Source organism: Silene latifolia, chromosome X (assembly GCF_048544455.1).
Source record: "Silene latifolia isolate original U9 population chromosome X, ASM4854445v1, whole genome shotgun sequence".
Taxonomy (NCBI): domain Eukaryota; kingdom Viridiplantae; phylum Streptophyta; class Magnoliopsida; order Caryophyllales; family Caryophyllaceae; genus Silene; species Silene latifolia.
In genome coordinates, this window is record NC_133537.1 from 6,389,071 (window position 1) to 6,403,518 (window position 14,448).

The window sequence follows — 14,448 nt, forward strand, 5'->3', positions numbered from 1 at the left end:
TAACTCCGTTCATTTCAAATGGGGTAATGTAGAAGACGAATGTTACGAGAGTGTGTAGAACTCATAACCCGCAAAGTTTATTCCTTCCTTTGCTATGCTATAATGCTATTCTTGCTTCAGACGGCCTTTTTGGTCTGAAATAATAAGACGGGATTTTATAACTATTTTACAGTTAAATGTAACCACTATTGAAAAACCAGTTACTATAAGCTGTAACACTGTCTATACACTGTGGTTAAATTTAACTATAAAATGGTCAAATATACTAGTCTGAAAAATAAGACGAAAGGTATCCGTCTGAAACAAGAATCAATTCAGTTTAGTTTGGATAGAAGTCGAGATTGATTACTTAAATCGGTAAAACTTGTGCTCCTGAATAGCATTATAGCATTATAGTAACAAGAATCGGAGTAAGGTCGGACGGAGTAGGTTTTCGAAGGGAGGTGAAGGGGAGGGAGAATGAATGAAAATTATCTGGGTGAGGAGGGAAAAAAATGAGAAGGGTAAATTTGTAAAAGTCGTATGTGAAAGAGTAAAATCCGTATGTGAAAAAGCACAACCCTTTATGAAAATATTTTTAATACGATAACTTTTAGAATTAAACAGAAGTAGAAATGATTCTTCTTATAGTAGCGCGGCTACTTGTCATAATAATCACTTAAATTTGATGCTAAATATATCTTGTTTAAAAGAATTTATTCCCCTCTAGCTTTAGGCATATATAAGAGAAGCATATATTTAAATAAGCACGAGGTACAATTATTCTTAAATATAATATCGTCAAAAATATTCGCAAGCTATCCCTATTCTGAGTTATCTTTCTAAAAGGGGTTTGATTCGCAACGTGTTGAGATGTTATATTAGGAATCAGGACGAGGAGGTATGTGGTTGAAACTTAATTTCTAATGCCAAAAATATAATTCAACAAAAAAGTTATTGTATAACCGTTAACATAATATAGAAAGTTTTGTACAAAATTGAATACATAATGTAAATTTTTAAGAAAATTCCATTTTAACAACTTGATTATAAGTAACGCCACATTTGATTAAATATTAATCCTTCTGTTTTTTCTATATGTCTTCTTTTTTTCAAGATCTTTCAAAATATGTATGAGTAATGTTACTCCTGACAACTTTTCAAAATACGAAAATTGTACAATTTAAAACATAATTAGATCTTAAAAATAAAAAAATACTCCCTTTGGCTTTTAATTTTCTTTCCGTTTCTCTAATATATGTGAGGAGTATTATAATTAAATGGGAAGAAAACAGCAAGCCGGAGGGAGTAATTGTTTTAAAATTATCATAATATCATTAATAGTAAGTCTCATGAGAAACTGTCAAATATTACAAAAAAAATTATTTCATTAACAGCGGAAGCATGCTAAATTGTTAATATACTTATAATAGATTTTTTTTTTTGTAAAATTTTAATTTAAATTTAATAATATAATCTTTAGAATTTAAAGAAAAACGAAAACGTAATTAAAGAAAATCGGAAAAAGTATTTATTATTCGGCACTGGTACAGTTAAGAGATATGAGTCAAATCCTTAAGTTGACTCGGATACTCGTTTGGTCCCCACCGACCCCACATTTGTTTCACCGTGTCTCATTTAAGACCGCCTTAACTTAAGACGGTTCTCATACCCGATTAAAATAAAGAATGAAATAACTGAACGTGTTTACTTTCTTTACTCTTTAATTGACTCTTGCCACTCTCCAATTCCAATTCCAATTCTAGGGTTTCATTATTTATCCCCAAATGTTGTTCATCACTTAACAATCAAATCACTCTACTCCTTCTTCAACAATCAACGATCAACAATGGCGGACACTCCAATCACAGATTCCCCTAATCCACCTCCTAATTCCATCGAAGATGACCTCGCTTCTCTTAACATCGCCGGCAATGACGAAACCGCCGATGCTCCGGCATCGGATACACCGGAGATAGCGGTTGAGGAAACGCCGGAACCGGCGGCGGAGGAGACGGTGGAGGAGAGTGTGAGAGAGGAGAAGGAAGAAAAAGACGAAAATACCCCTGATGATGAAGAAATGATGAAAAAGAGTAAGACAGTTATGGTTACGTATCCGGTACGACCTGGAGCAGAGGTTTGTTCGTTTTATATGAAAACAGGGAATTGTAAATTTGGTACTAGTTGCAAGTTTAATCACCCTCCTCTCCGTAAATTTCCTCAGGTTAATTTAATTTTAGTTCTTTTGATTTTGATTTTGGGTTTATGCTTGATCTTATCTGCTTATTTGTAAATGTGTCGTTATCGTTATCGTTATCGATGATCAGTGATTCGGAGTGATAAATGGAAGAATAGTTTGCTGGTAGATTATTAATATTAAGCTAAAGTTGGTTCTTTCTTAAATTGTACTCCATTGTAATTGGTGGGATTGTGTAGTTATTCTGATCATATATATTCCCTTTGTCTCGGTCGGTCATTTGTTTACATTTTATACTGTTTGAGAGGAGTATTTTAATCAAAGTTAAACAAATAACTGGAAGACGAAGTATATAAATTTGTGTGTTTGATTGCTTTAGTTGGATTTTGTTTAGTCCGATCTATGACTATTTCTTGATTAACTTAATTCGGTCTGATCATTTGTTTAACTTCTCTTACATTAAAACACCCTTTACCGAACACTAAAAAGGTAAACAATTGAATTGACGGGGATAGAGGGAGTACTCGTAACAAACTTCGATGCGATAACTATATTAGCTAAAGTTGGCATTTTTTGGGTCTAAGTATGGTAATTCATCAAGCATATTGGTTGGTTGATCCTAGTATATATAGGACAAATGCGTGGTCCTATATGAAGCTAACTTTTTTTTTTTTTTTTTTTGGTGTTTTATCTGTCTTAATTTGTTTTAGATTCATTTTTTTGGGTGTAATGCACTAATGCGGTAATTAGCTTTATCATGCATGTTGTTTGCTTCAAATAGAGGACCGATGTCCAGTTCAATATTTTGCAAGTTTTTTTTTTTCGGTGTTTCACGTCTATTCGGGAAATTCCTTGATGCATTTAAAAGGGTTGACATTTTGTTATAGACTGCGCACTACTCCCTCTAATTCTTTGAATTTGCACCATTTTCCACATATTGTGACAAAAAGGTACAAATCCAGCGCATTTAGGTTGCACTGTACAATGGTATAGCAAATATTAACATGAAGGTGCTCTTTTTCTTTGATGTACCTTATATAATGTGTGTCTGCTTGTAGAACAGAAAGCATGATAGATATTCAAGTTGCATTAATCTGATATTTCTTTTGTTCCCGCATGTATGAAGGGTGGTAAGGCGAAAGGAAAAGACGAGTCTTTTGAAACTGCTACTCAAAATGTGAAGGAAAATGATGATTATTCATTCGAGAGAGAAGTCCGAGTTAATTGCAAAGTATGCATCTCCTCTTCCTCTCTGCATGCACTCTGAAAAATAAAATCCTCTTTTTTCTAAGCAAATAAATTGATTCATTCGGTTTGCATCCTGGCATATGGTGAGGCAAATAAATTTTCCATGTAATAGAAGTACTCCCTATATAAGCAACTTGCTATAAATGCCTCAATCTTTTGGTTAGGCCCGTCTCATTATGAATCTTTTGTAGCTTATTAGATTAGGTATTCTTCAACTGTGCTCTAATATCCTTTGTTTTGATACTTAATAAATTTGAATGCAAGCTCAAGGACTATTAGTTACATCATTACTATGCTTTGTATCGAGTCATTATCTTCCAAGAGTTCCAACCAGCCAAGTATTGAACTGTAGGTTAATTATTCAGTCATACTGCATGGTACCATACCTTGCATCGCGTGGTTTTGTTTGCATGAATAGGTTGGTTTCTTCCCTGATCAAATTCTTGTCTTTGATAGTAGTATCTTTTCTATGGAGGATACAACTATCCACGAAATGCCAAATGCTTCTGTTTCTGCTATGGTGGCATTAAATGTTGACCGTGTCTTTTCTGATGGCATTAAATGGCTTTTATAGTTCTACTACGTAATTATCTGGGGCGGGTTTAGATTTTTTTTTTTTGGTCTTTGATCTTGTCTTCTCTTGGAACGATACTAATAACCCCGAAATGTCGACTGTTTCTCTTTCTGTTATGATGACATTTATTGTGGATTTTTGTAATTGATTTGGGGTGTGGGGTTTGGGCTGGTTTTGTTCTTTAAAAAGTCTTTTGTTTTATCGTTTATTAACTCTTTTGTCTGTATTCTTTTCTTCATGCAGTACTTTGATCGGCCTGGTGGGTGTAAATTTGGGAAAGCCTGTAAATTCAACCACAGCAAGAAAGCTTCACCTGCATCAGAGCTTAATTTTATGGGTTTGCCTATTCGTCCGGTATTTTACCTCTCATAAAATTAAATCTCACCTCCTTGAGCAATCTTGTTTTCGCTACTTGGATTTCGATTACTGATGCATTGTGATTATTCTAACCTTCTCTCGCCCCAGTGGTGTAGTGTTGTGTAAATGCATTGTGATTGTTGGTTGAATAATTCTATACCTCTAGGTGGCATGACCTATGTTTCTGAAGAGATAGTTTATAATCTTCACCGAGGTTCTTTCTTGACAGGGGGAAAAAGAGTGCCCTTATTACATGCGTAATGGCTCATGCAAATTTGGAGCGCACTGTAGGTTTAACCATCCTGAACCTACATCTGGTGGAGGGCATGACGATTTGCCCAGCTATGGCAATGGAGAACCTATATCATCACCTGATGCTTCACGGTCCACTCCAAAATCCTGGTCTCCTCCTGCACCTGTAAATGAAAATCCTGCATATCTACCTTTGATGTTTGCTCGAACTCAAGCTCGTCCTGCTCAACCTGAATGGACTGCTTATCAGGTATCATTCTATTAAAAAAATATTTCTAATGTCTTGGGACATTTGTATTGGAGGAACAAATGAAGTATTGGCAAAATAAACTAGTGTTTGCTTCAAGTTAAAGAGTACTTGCCTTATATTACGCCTTTAAAATCCACGGAATACGGAAAGGAATAACAAGAAATCGGGAATCTAGGAATAGGTATGGTGGTATTATGGTGATCTGGGTTTCCTGTGTTTTCTTTGTGTCGTCACTTGTCATAGATTAGCATATTCTAATTATTTTTATGTGCGATGACATTGAGAAGGCTCCTATTTATTCACCTGGAACTATTCCCATGGCACCAACGTATGCAATGTACAACCAGCCATCAGAAAGAAACATTTTTTCACATCAGGGTGAACCGATTGATGAGTTTCCTGAAAGACCTGGACAACCTGAATGTAGTTTCTTCTTGAAAACTGGCAACTGTAAATACAAATCTTCATGCAAATTTCACCATCCAAAAAATGTATTGGAGAAGTCATCTGCATGTTCTCTCAGCGAGTTGGGCCTTCCTTTAAGACCTGTAAGTTATCTATCTTATCCGTGTGAAGAATTATATCACCTTTTAAGTAAGAATTTTCAATTGTTCCAATAGGTAAAAGATTATTCGATTGATGCAACTTGAGAAATCATCATTTTCTGGCCGTTTATTATGTCCGATGAAGTTGTAACTAGATTATAGTGTGTACCAAATTACCATTTTAAAGAAATTTTAAATTACCATTTTAAAGGAATTTTAAATACCATTTTACCTTTTAAGTGACAACTAGCCAAAACATGAGTACTAAATTATCATTTTAGCGGAATTAATAGCCAGTATCAGCTATAGGTGGTAAAGTCATTAAAATATGGTACTCATGGCCTGCTGAGAACACACAAGCATCAATTGCTGCTCTTGCGGCTCTCTCAAATTTCTTTCAGGGAATTGAACTCCCTAGTAAGTTCCTACATGGAATTAAATGATTCATGTTTATTAGAAAACAATCAAGTTGGATTTTGTTTCTGATTTGGCCGTGTGATCTTCATTACGCTTGTGTCTAATGCCAAATAATTACTCAAATTGGACATCCAGGGTGAAAACATATGTAGCTATTACAGCCGATATGGAATTTGCAAGTATGGACCTGCATGTAAATATGATCATCCAATAAATCATGCTCCTTCATCAGTAGATATTACACCGGGTTTTGGCAACCCTATGATCAACAATCATGTTATGGCAGCTGGTAGCTAAGCGGATGCAAGAATCAACCTACATTCTCGATTGCTTTGCAGTGATGATTCAGGTCTAGGCTTTTTTCTGATCACTAGAAAGCTGTTGAAGCTAAGGGTGGCAAGTGTTGAATTTCTCTAGCAGTTTGTAAATTATGTTCGGAACTAAGTACACTATGTAACTTATGACCATGTCGTAATACAACTTGTTTCAAAATTTGCTCCGTATTTGAAGTGAGAGGTCACAAGCTTGTGACCGTCACAAATGAGAATTTGTGTTTATGCAGAAGCTATTAATGATAGATTCCTCATTTAATTTAGGGTTAATGGCTAATAGTTCGTACCAAACCATCTACACAAGGCTCCGGTGCCAAGTCTAAGTTGACTGAAGTAAAACTAGATTGTTTGTACCCTTGGGTTAACTAGAAAGGGGACAATAATTTTGGGATGAATTTTGCGGGGGAAGGGATAATAAAATTGAAATAAAGGGAAACCATGACAAGAAAGCTACTGGTGCAAAAGATAAGCACACCCATGGCAGCATCATATTTGCGATCCTCAGTGCGTCTTGCTTCAGACCATTGCTTTTGGTCTGAAATAAGACGGACAACATGTTATCATTTGACAGTAAAATGTTTGTATTTTTCGATAACATGTTACCATTATTTTTCCCACTATTTTCAGGGTAAAAAGTGATACCTCTAGTGATAACATTTTGTAGATTCAATGCTTACATTTTACTAAAAAATGACAATATTTTGTCGGTCTTATTTCAGACGGGAAAAGTGCCCGTCTGAAATAAGATTTTGCGATCCTAAATAAACTCCCGGACAGAGTCCCACAATCCTATAGTTCTCACTTGGGGGAAGCACACCACCTTTTCCCATGTAATTGCAAGCTAGAACAAAAAACGTACCAATAAGTCTTTCTTAAAAGTCCTAGACCTAGAAAACGGGTCAAGGCGGGTTGACTGGGTTGGGTTGGGTTTGGTTCAGGTGAATTTTGGGTCTGTAGACTTCGGGTTAGGCAGGGTTGTTTTAAGTTTGGGTGATTTTCGGGTATAATATCAAGTTATTTGTGGATAATAATTAGCGTGCTGAAGGGGAGTGGAGGACACACGATGACACGATTATTCGGATTATCATAGAAGTCTCATTTAGGTCGAGTATTTCGAGTTCGAGTCATTTTCGGGTAAGTTATTATCAAGTTGTTTGTAGATAAATAATCATTTTGCAACTGTCAAAATTCAGGTCGAGTTACACTGAGTCAGGTCAATTCAGATTTGGATCTTGATTTCGAATATTGAGTCGAATTATTCAAATCCGGTCATTCAAATGGGGTCAAGTTTGCCAGGTCTATAATCCCCTTATTATCCCTCTCTCTCCAATTCTCCAAAAAAACAAAAACCCTAACTCGCCCGCCATAACCAACTTTCTCTCTTTCTGTCCTTCAATGGCTTCCACCGCCCTGACACTCCGCTCCGCCGCACCAACCCACCACCACCACCACCACCTCATCTCACCACCACGCCGCCACCACACCACCTTCCTTCTTAAACCCAAATTCAACCTCCCTTCTCAATCCCTCAAATGCCGCTCACATACTCCTCCTATTTCAACCTTCTTTTCATCATCATCAACAACTCATATAGACCAAGACGCAGCCGAATACGATCAAATAGATGATGATAAGCCTCGGGAGGAGTGCGGTGTCGTTGGTATCTACGGTGACCCTGAAGCTTCTCGTCTTTGTTACTTATCCCTACATGCTCTTCAACACCGCGGTCAAGAAGGTGCCGGTATTGTTACTGTTAATGACGACGGTGTTTTACAATCCATCACCGGCGTCGGTCTTGTTTCCGACGTTTTCAATCAATCTAAACTTAACCAGCTCCCTGGCAACTCCGCCATCGGCCATGTCCGTTACTCCACTGCTGGTATGCTATTATTTTCGATAAATTAGGTTTTAATGGTGTTGTCTTTACCTTTCATTTTGAATACGGAGTATATGAATGTATGGATGAAAATGAATGTCCAAAAAGGTAAACCTCAATATTCCGCTGAGATGGGGTAAGTATTGTTCGAATTCGGTTCAAAGGTCGAGATTAACCCAAAAAATCGAGTCGAACAGAATCGTATACCATCCATTTTGAAATGAAATACTCCCTCCTATTCACCATTTTTTTTCCCTTTCCGTTTTGCACAAGAAATAAGAACTACCCCACGTGCTATTGAATTTGGACCGCACAAATCAACCCAAAAAAAGGAAATAGGGAAGATAACCTGAATAATTCGTTTAAGGAAAAAATGAAGAAAATGTTGAATAGGAGGACGGAAATTTTGTCTTTGGGGTGTGACATTTTGAGTTAACGGCAGCTAACTAGAAAACGGAAATAATAGTAGAGAGGAATATATAGGAAGACAGAACTTTTTTGTCTTTGGGGTGTGACATTTTGAGTTAATGGCAGCTAACTAGAAAACGGAAATAGTAATCTCAGGTCCTTAAGGCGATTGTTCCCCATAATTGAGGACGGAACTTTTATTGTTTACTCGGACTAGTGGAGAATTTTTAATCAACGCTAAATAAATACAGTAATTCATTTGTGTATCAGTATATGTATGTGAGTATGCTTTATGTAATGATGTGTTTTATGTCGTTGCTAAATTTATTCCTCAGGATCGTCTATGCTGAAGAATGTACAGCCCTTCGTGGCAGGGTATAGATACGGCTCAGTTGGAGTCGCCCACAATGGTAACCTTGTTAATTACCAAAAACTACGCCACAGTTTAGAGGACAGCGGCAGTATTTTCAACACTAGTAGTGATACCGAGGTTGTCCTTCATTTGATTGCTATCTCCCAGAAACGCCCTTTCTTCCTTCGCATTATTGAGGCGTGCCAGCAACTGGAGGGAGCCTACTCCATGGTCTTCTTGACCGAGGACAAGCTGGTCGCTGTGCGGGACCCACACGGCTTCCGCCCCCTCGTGATGGGCAGGAGGAGCAATGGGGCCATCGTTTTTGCGTCTGAGACGTGTGCGCTTGATTTAATTGAGGCTACTTATGAGCGTGAAGTTTGTCCGGGTGAGATGGTGGTTGTAGACAAGGACGGAGTTCGGACTTCTTGCCTAATGCCTCACCCTGAGCCAAAGCAATGTATTTTTGAGCATATCTACTTTGCTCTTCCTAATTCAATTGTTTTTGGGAAGTCTGTGTATGAGTCGAGGCATGCCTTTGGGAAGATTTTAGCGACGGAGGCGCCTGTTGAGTGTGATGTGGTTATAGCTGTGCCTGACTCTGGTGTGGTCGCGGCCCTAGGGTATGCGGAACAGGCGGGTGTGCCCTTCCAACAAGGGTTGATTAGGTCTCATTATGTCGGTAGGACGTTTATTGAGCCCTCGCAAAAGATTAGGGACTTCGGTGTTAAGCTGAAGTTGGCACCAGTTAAGGCAGTTTTGGAGGGTAAGAGGGTGGTTGTTGTGGATGATTCCATTGTTAGGGGTACAACATCCTCAAAAATTGTTAGGTTACTCAAGGAGGCGGGTGCTAAGGAGGTGCATATGAGGATTGCTAGCCCACCTATCATTGGTTCTTGCTATTATGGAGTGGATACTCCTAGCTCCGAGGAGCTTATTTCAAATAGGATGAATGTGGATGAGATTAGGGATTTCATTGGGTGTGATTCACTCGCTTTTTTACCTATTGATAGTTTGAGGAATTTGTTGGGTGAGGAATCTCGAAATTTCTGCTACGCTTGTTTTTCAGGGAAATACCCGATTGAGCCTACGGAGTTAAAGGTCAAAAGGGTTGGGGATTTTGTGGATGATGGTTTAACTGGAGGTCCTGATTCTATTGATGGGGGTTGGGTTCAAGCGCCTAGAGTCCCCAAAGTAGAGCAAGTTAGTGGTCATTAGTAGGCAGGCGGTGGCGATTTGCCGTTTGCCCATGATGATGACGACGACAATGAGAATCAAGTTCATTAGGCTGCTGAGTACACAGAGGGCTCAACCATGGAGTGAGGTGACATGAATGATGGACTCGAGAATGCAAAGGGCTTAATCTGTGATAAGCTATGTCTCCGTATAAAAAGTTATGATTTTTTATTAGTATGTTGATTTTACATTACTGCTACTGCTAATTTCTGCATTCTACCTGTTTCACTTTTCATTTCTGTGCTTTTGTGGTTGTGATCTTCTGCTTTGACAGTACACATGAGCTTATTATGTTTTCAGTTCATTCTCTTTGTACAAGCTTGAGCCGAGATTTTACAGAGCTGAGATTTTAAAATACTTCACAATGTTTTATCAAATTGAACAAGAATGTTGTTGCAGCTGGTAGCTAAGTGGATGTAAGAATCAACGTACATTCTCGATTGCTTTGCAGTGATGATTCAGGTCTAGGTTTTTTTCTGATCACTGGAAAGCTGTTGAAGCCAAGGGTGGCAAGTGCTGAATTTCTCGAGCAGCTTGTAGATTATGTTCCGAACTAAGTACACTATGTAAGCTATAACTATGTCGGAGTACAACTTGTTTCAAATTACCCAAAATTTGCTCCGTATTTGAAATGGTTTTATGGAGAATCATTTAATGATAAATTCCTCATTTAATTTACGGTTAATTGCTAATTGTTCGTATGAAACCATCTGCACAAGATTCAGATTGCAAGTTTAAGTTGATTGTAGTAAAACTTATTGTACACCTTTGTGATGCGAATTTTGATAAATGTATGTCATTCAATGGAACCGAAGAAGTAAAAGCAAGGTTATCATTTTCACAATGTGCTATCGAATTATAAACAGGCTTATATTTGAAATCTCGTGAGGCTAACGTGAAAAACATTGAAATATTATCATACGAATATTTTTTAAACAATTAGTCTCACTTTAAGATGGGTATATCCGTTAAAGTATAGACGGGTCAAATATGTCATCACTTACATAATAAGATAAAGTGGTGACATCCCACCTGTTGTTTGTCTTATGATGAGAGTGGTGTGATATTTATCCCGACTACAACTTTAGACGGATAGTGTCCGTCTAAAGTGAGAATTTGTGGTTTTTAAATTGTTTTCGTGCCCACTCAGAAAAATTAATGAGAGAAATTGATGATATAAATAAAGGGACGTGCTAAATCCCGCACATCATTTTGCTTAATCCCGCACACTTTTCCCTCTTATTCCGAATATATCCTTCTCATTTCTCAACCCCTAGCAAGAGTGAAACCAGAGAGAGAAACAAGAGAACTGTTACCCTAATAAATCAATTGCACAGGCACACTCTCCCACCAGAGTCCCTGCTCCGGCATCCTCCCTCACCACCCTCCAACGCCCGCGACTACCCCTCCTCATACCCATGCCCGCGCCGACCCGTGTGCCTGTGACACTAACGGTCGACACTAGCACTACCCTCCGTGCAAGCGACACCGCCACAACCCTTCCCTGCACAAGGACGACGCACTCAACCCTTCCCTACACTAGGACGCCGCCACTCAAGCCGCCCCACCAGAAAACCGACGACGATTTAGAGGAAGGTCAACGACGACAGTAAGGGGTTGGGTAGACGGCGACGGTTAAGGGGTTGAGGTGATGGTGGTCGTGGGTGATGAGCGGGGAAGAGCTTGAATTGACGGCGGATATAGGGGTAGACGGCACGGTGGTGGTGGAGTTGGTCGGCGCTTGGGTGGGCAGAGAGTAGTCGGAGTAGTCGGGGTTGGGATTTGGGGCATTTGGGGATTTTTTAATTTTTTTTTATTTATTTTGTATTCTTTAATTTTTTTTAAAGTGAAGGGTAATATGGGAAAAAAGAGGCAAAATGTGTAGGATTAAGTAAATTAGTGTGTAGGATTTAGCATATACGTAAATAAAACGCGTTCAGATTACCTCTGCAATAAATGCACCAAAAACCAGTCCCTAGTAAACGAAGTATGCTACATATATTTACATTAGACACCGAATGGTGTTACAAAATACTCTGGCACGAGCCGAAGTTGAAAAGAATAAGCTCCGAATCAAAACTCCAACGAGCTGAAGTTGCAAAGAATAAGCTCCGAATCAAAACTTCCAACAAAATTTACAATACAAACTTTCATGCAAAAGATTACAAAATATAGAAAACAAAATAGTGTCATAGATGAGTCGTTCTTCACATTTGAACATTGGCTTTGTTCCCCGCCAAGATCTTTGAAATCTCAAGACCTCGACTGAAAGCTTGGTTGAAGAGAAGCCGAGATTGGAATGTTGAAATAAAGGGGAACCATGACAAGAATGCCACTGGTGCAAAGATAATCACACCCATGGCAGCATCATATATCCTAGCAAACTCCCGGACCGAATCCCATAATCCTATAGTTCTTACCACCTTCCTCCATGTAATCGCAAGCTAGAACCCAAAATGAAAAGAATGTACAGGGTTAAAAATGGGAAGTGCCATACGAGCGTCAGTGCCAAGACGTGGGATATGCCATATGGCAGCTCCACATCTATCTCGTGAAATAGATGCATTAACAAATTCAAAAGTTGGGAGAGGAACCAAATGCACACTGGTTACAAACTAATTTGGATCAGACCCGATTCAAATGACCTGAAGTGACCAATTTAAAGCAAGTTAAGTTAATCTACATTAAAGATAACGAAAATCCTAGTCACGACTCGAAATAACCTGACTCATAATCATTGACCCGATTGTGACCTAGCATGTGTGATCTGAATGACCCATTTGTTAGGTTTGATTACAAACCCATCTACTTGCAAGGGCACCCTACTGGACAAGCATACTGAAATTCGACAGGGTTTAATATGTTTATACATGCGTAAATGCAGCATTAGCATTTCAGCAGTGCATGTGTGCAAAAGCCTTGTATACAATGGCAATCGCTTAACAAAAAGGGCCTTGTATACAATGTCAATTGCCAATAGATTTTTGTTGTAGGACACCAGAAAAGCAAAGACAAAATACTTTAAGCTTGCATTAACTTACACTAAGTAGTCCCCATCCAGTGGCAGTGAATGCAAGGAAAATTGCAAACAAGTCTGGAAAAGTCAATTGAGTGAGGACAGTGACAAGAACAACACCCGCCAAAACTGCTAAGCCAGTGAGCCCCTGAAAAAATCGCAGCCAGAGCTGGAAGCGATCATACTTCTTTGGACTGAAACTGAATATCTGCCAAACAGAAACATAAGTTCATCAGAAAATTCATGAACAAGTGAACAACCACCCAGGTAATAGGAAGGAATAAGCAAAAAACCGTATGGAGGCAGACCTTGAAAATAATGACAGTGACTACCAAAACAATCCAGGACACGCCATATACCTGAAAAGTAGCAGGTGATAGGAAGGAATAAATAAAAAACCGTATGCAGAATTTACTAAGCTCCACGAACAACTTGTGTAGTACATGCATAATCTCAACTAACCTACAAAAATCATTTAATTATATACTAGGAATCTACCCTTGTCACGTCATACATGATAGAGTCAGAAACTCAATCACATCTTCTGGGAATATAAGGACTTTTATCTTGCAGAAAAAATAGAGAAGAGAAACAGTATGGTAACTTAATTGAGATCATTGCAAGCTCCAAAAGCTTGAGAGTAGATCGATCGATCATCCCTCACAAAGACATCCAGTCAAGCACCCATTTCACACAATCATACTCATTGATTTGTGCCGTGTTTCATTGAGAATCATTCAATTCATGACTACATTTCTATTTAAAGGATGATGAGCATTTGTAAAAATAACCAGCGATTCTTCAAATATCTATATTTTTGGAAGATTCATCATTTTCTAAGGAACAGATTACTTCTAGCGTTTACCTATATCATAACATGAAATAAGTACAGCAATAACATCAAATAATTCAGGAACCTCAGCAATGTAAAATCTAAGCCCATTATGAAATACTACAAATCCTACAACTAATTGATTTGAAGATCTGCAGATCTACATCCTTATTCCGTAGTATCAGAAAGTCTGCAGTACAGAGATACAACCCATCATCTTTACAGCCAACAACAATAACATTGACCAATCATATTTTCTTTGCGTCGAAAAGCATAGAGAGGGTTGTTTCCGGATGGCCCATAGATAATCCCATCAGGACTAATTGCTACACCGCAATATATGACGGGATAAAGCATTGAGTAAGTCATTTTTCTCTATCTCATCATATCACAAAGTCAAAGAATAGTGAATCTTTATATTGTCTCCGTAGACTGAAAACGGAAGAATTTCTTTCCACCCACAAAAAAAATTGAGAGGGAAAAAGGTGACATAGAGAAGCAAAATCTGAAACAAAAATCCCAAATTACAATGACATCCTGCTATAGAATGTCCCTCCAAACTCAGACACAACTCACA

At 38.3% G+C, this 14,448-nt stretch overlaps 3 protein-coding genes across 3 annotated transcripts in view; 2 read left to right on the forward strand and 1 right to left on the reverse strand.

The window, feature by feature from the left end:
* Positions 1-1,653: 1,653 nt before the first annotated feature.
* Positions 1,654-6,414, forward strand: LOC141622578 (zinc finger CCCH domain-containing protein 43). The gene is made up of 6 exons (XM_074438606.1): positions 1,654-2,203; positions 3,303-3,407; positions 4,242-4,352; positions 4,585-4,857; positions 5,145-5,405; positions 5,955-6,414. Exons 1-6 carry the CDS (start codon positions 1,829-1,831, stop codon positions 6,114-6,116), a joined length of 1,287 nt encoding a protein of 428 aa, XP_074294707.1. The 5' UTR covers positions 1,654-1,828; the 3' UTR covers positions 6,117-6,414.
* Positions 6,415-7,405: 991 nt separating this feature from the next.
* Positions 7,406-10,380, forward strand: LOC141622580 (amidophosphoribosyltransferase, chloroplastic-like). Its single transcript, XM_074438607.1, has 2 exons — positions 7,406-8,030; positions 8,771-10,380. The coding sequence occupies exons 1-2, from the start codon at positions 7,547-7,549 to the stop codon at positions 10,003-10,005; spliced, it is 1,719 nt and encodes a 572-aa protein (XP_074294708.1). The 5' UTR covers positions 7,406-7,546; the 3' UTR covers positions 10,006-10,380.
* Positions 10,381-11,980: 1,600 nt separating this feature from the next.
* LOC141622581 (callose synthase 10-like) overlaps positions 11,981-14,448 on the reverse strand; it is a 31,128-nt gene continuing 28,660 nt past the window's right edge. Inside the window, exons 49-51 of the mRNA XM_074438608.1 lie at positions 13,348-13,398; positions 13,065-13,247; positions 11,981-12,467 (exon numbers count right to left, since the gene is read on the reverse strand). Of these exons, the coding sequence (XP_074294709.1) occupies positions 12,231-12,467; positions 13,065-13,247; positions 13,348-13,398 (471 nt within the window). The 3' untranslated portion in view covers positions 11,981-12,230. The remainder of the gene's footprint in view (positions 12,468-13,064; positions 13,248-13,347; positions 13,399-14,448) is intronic.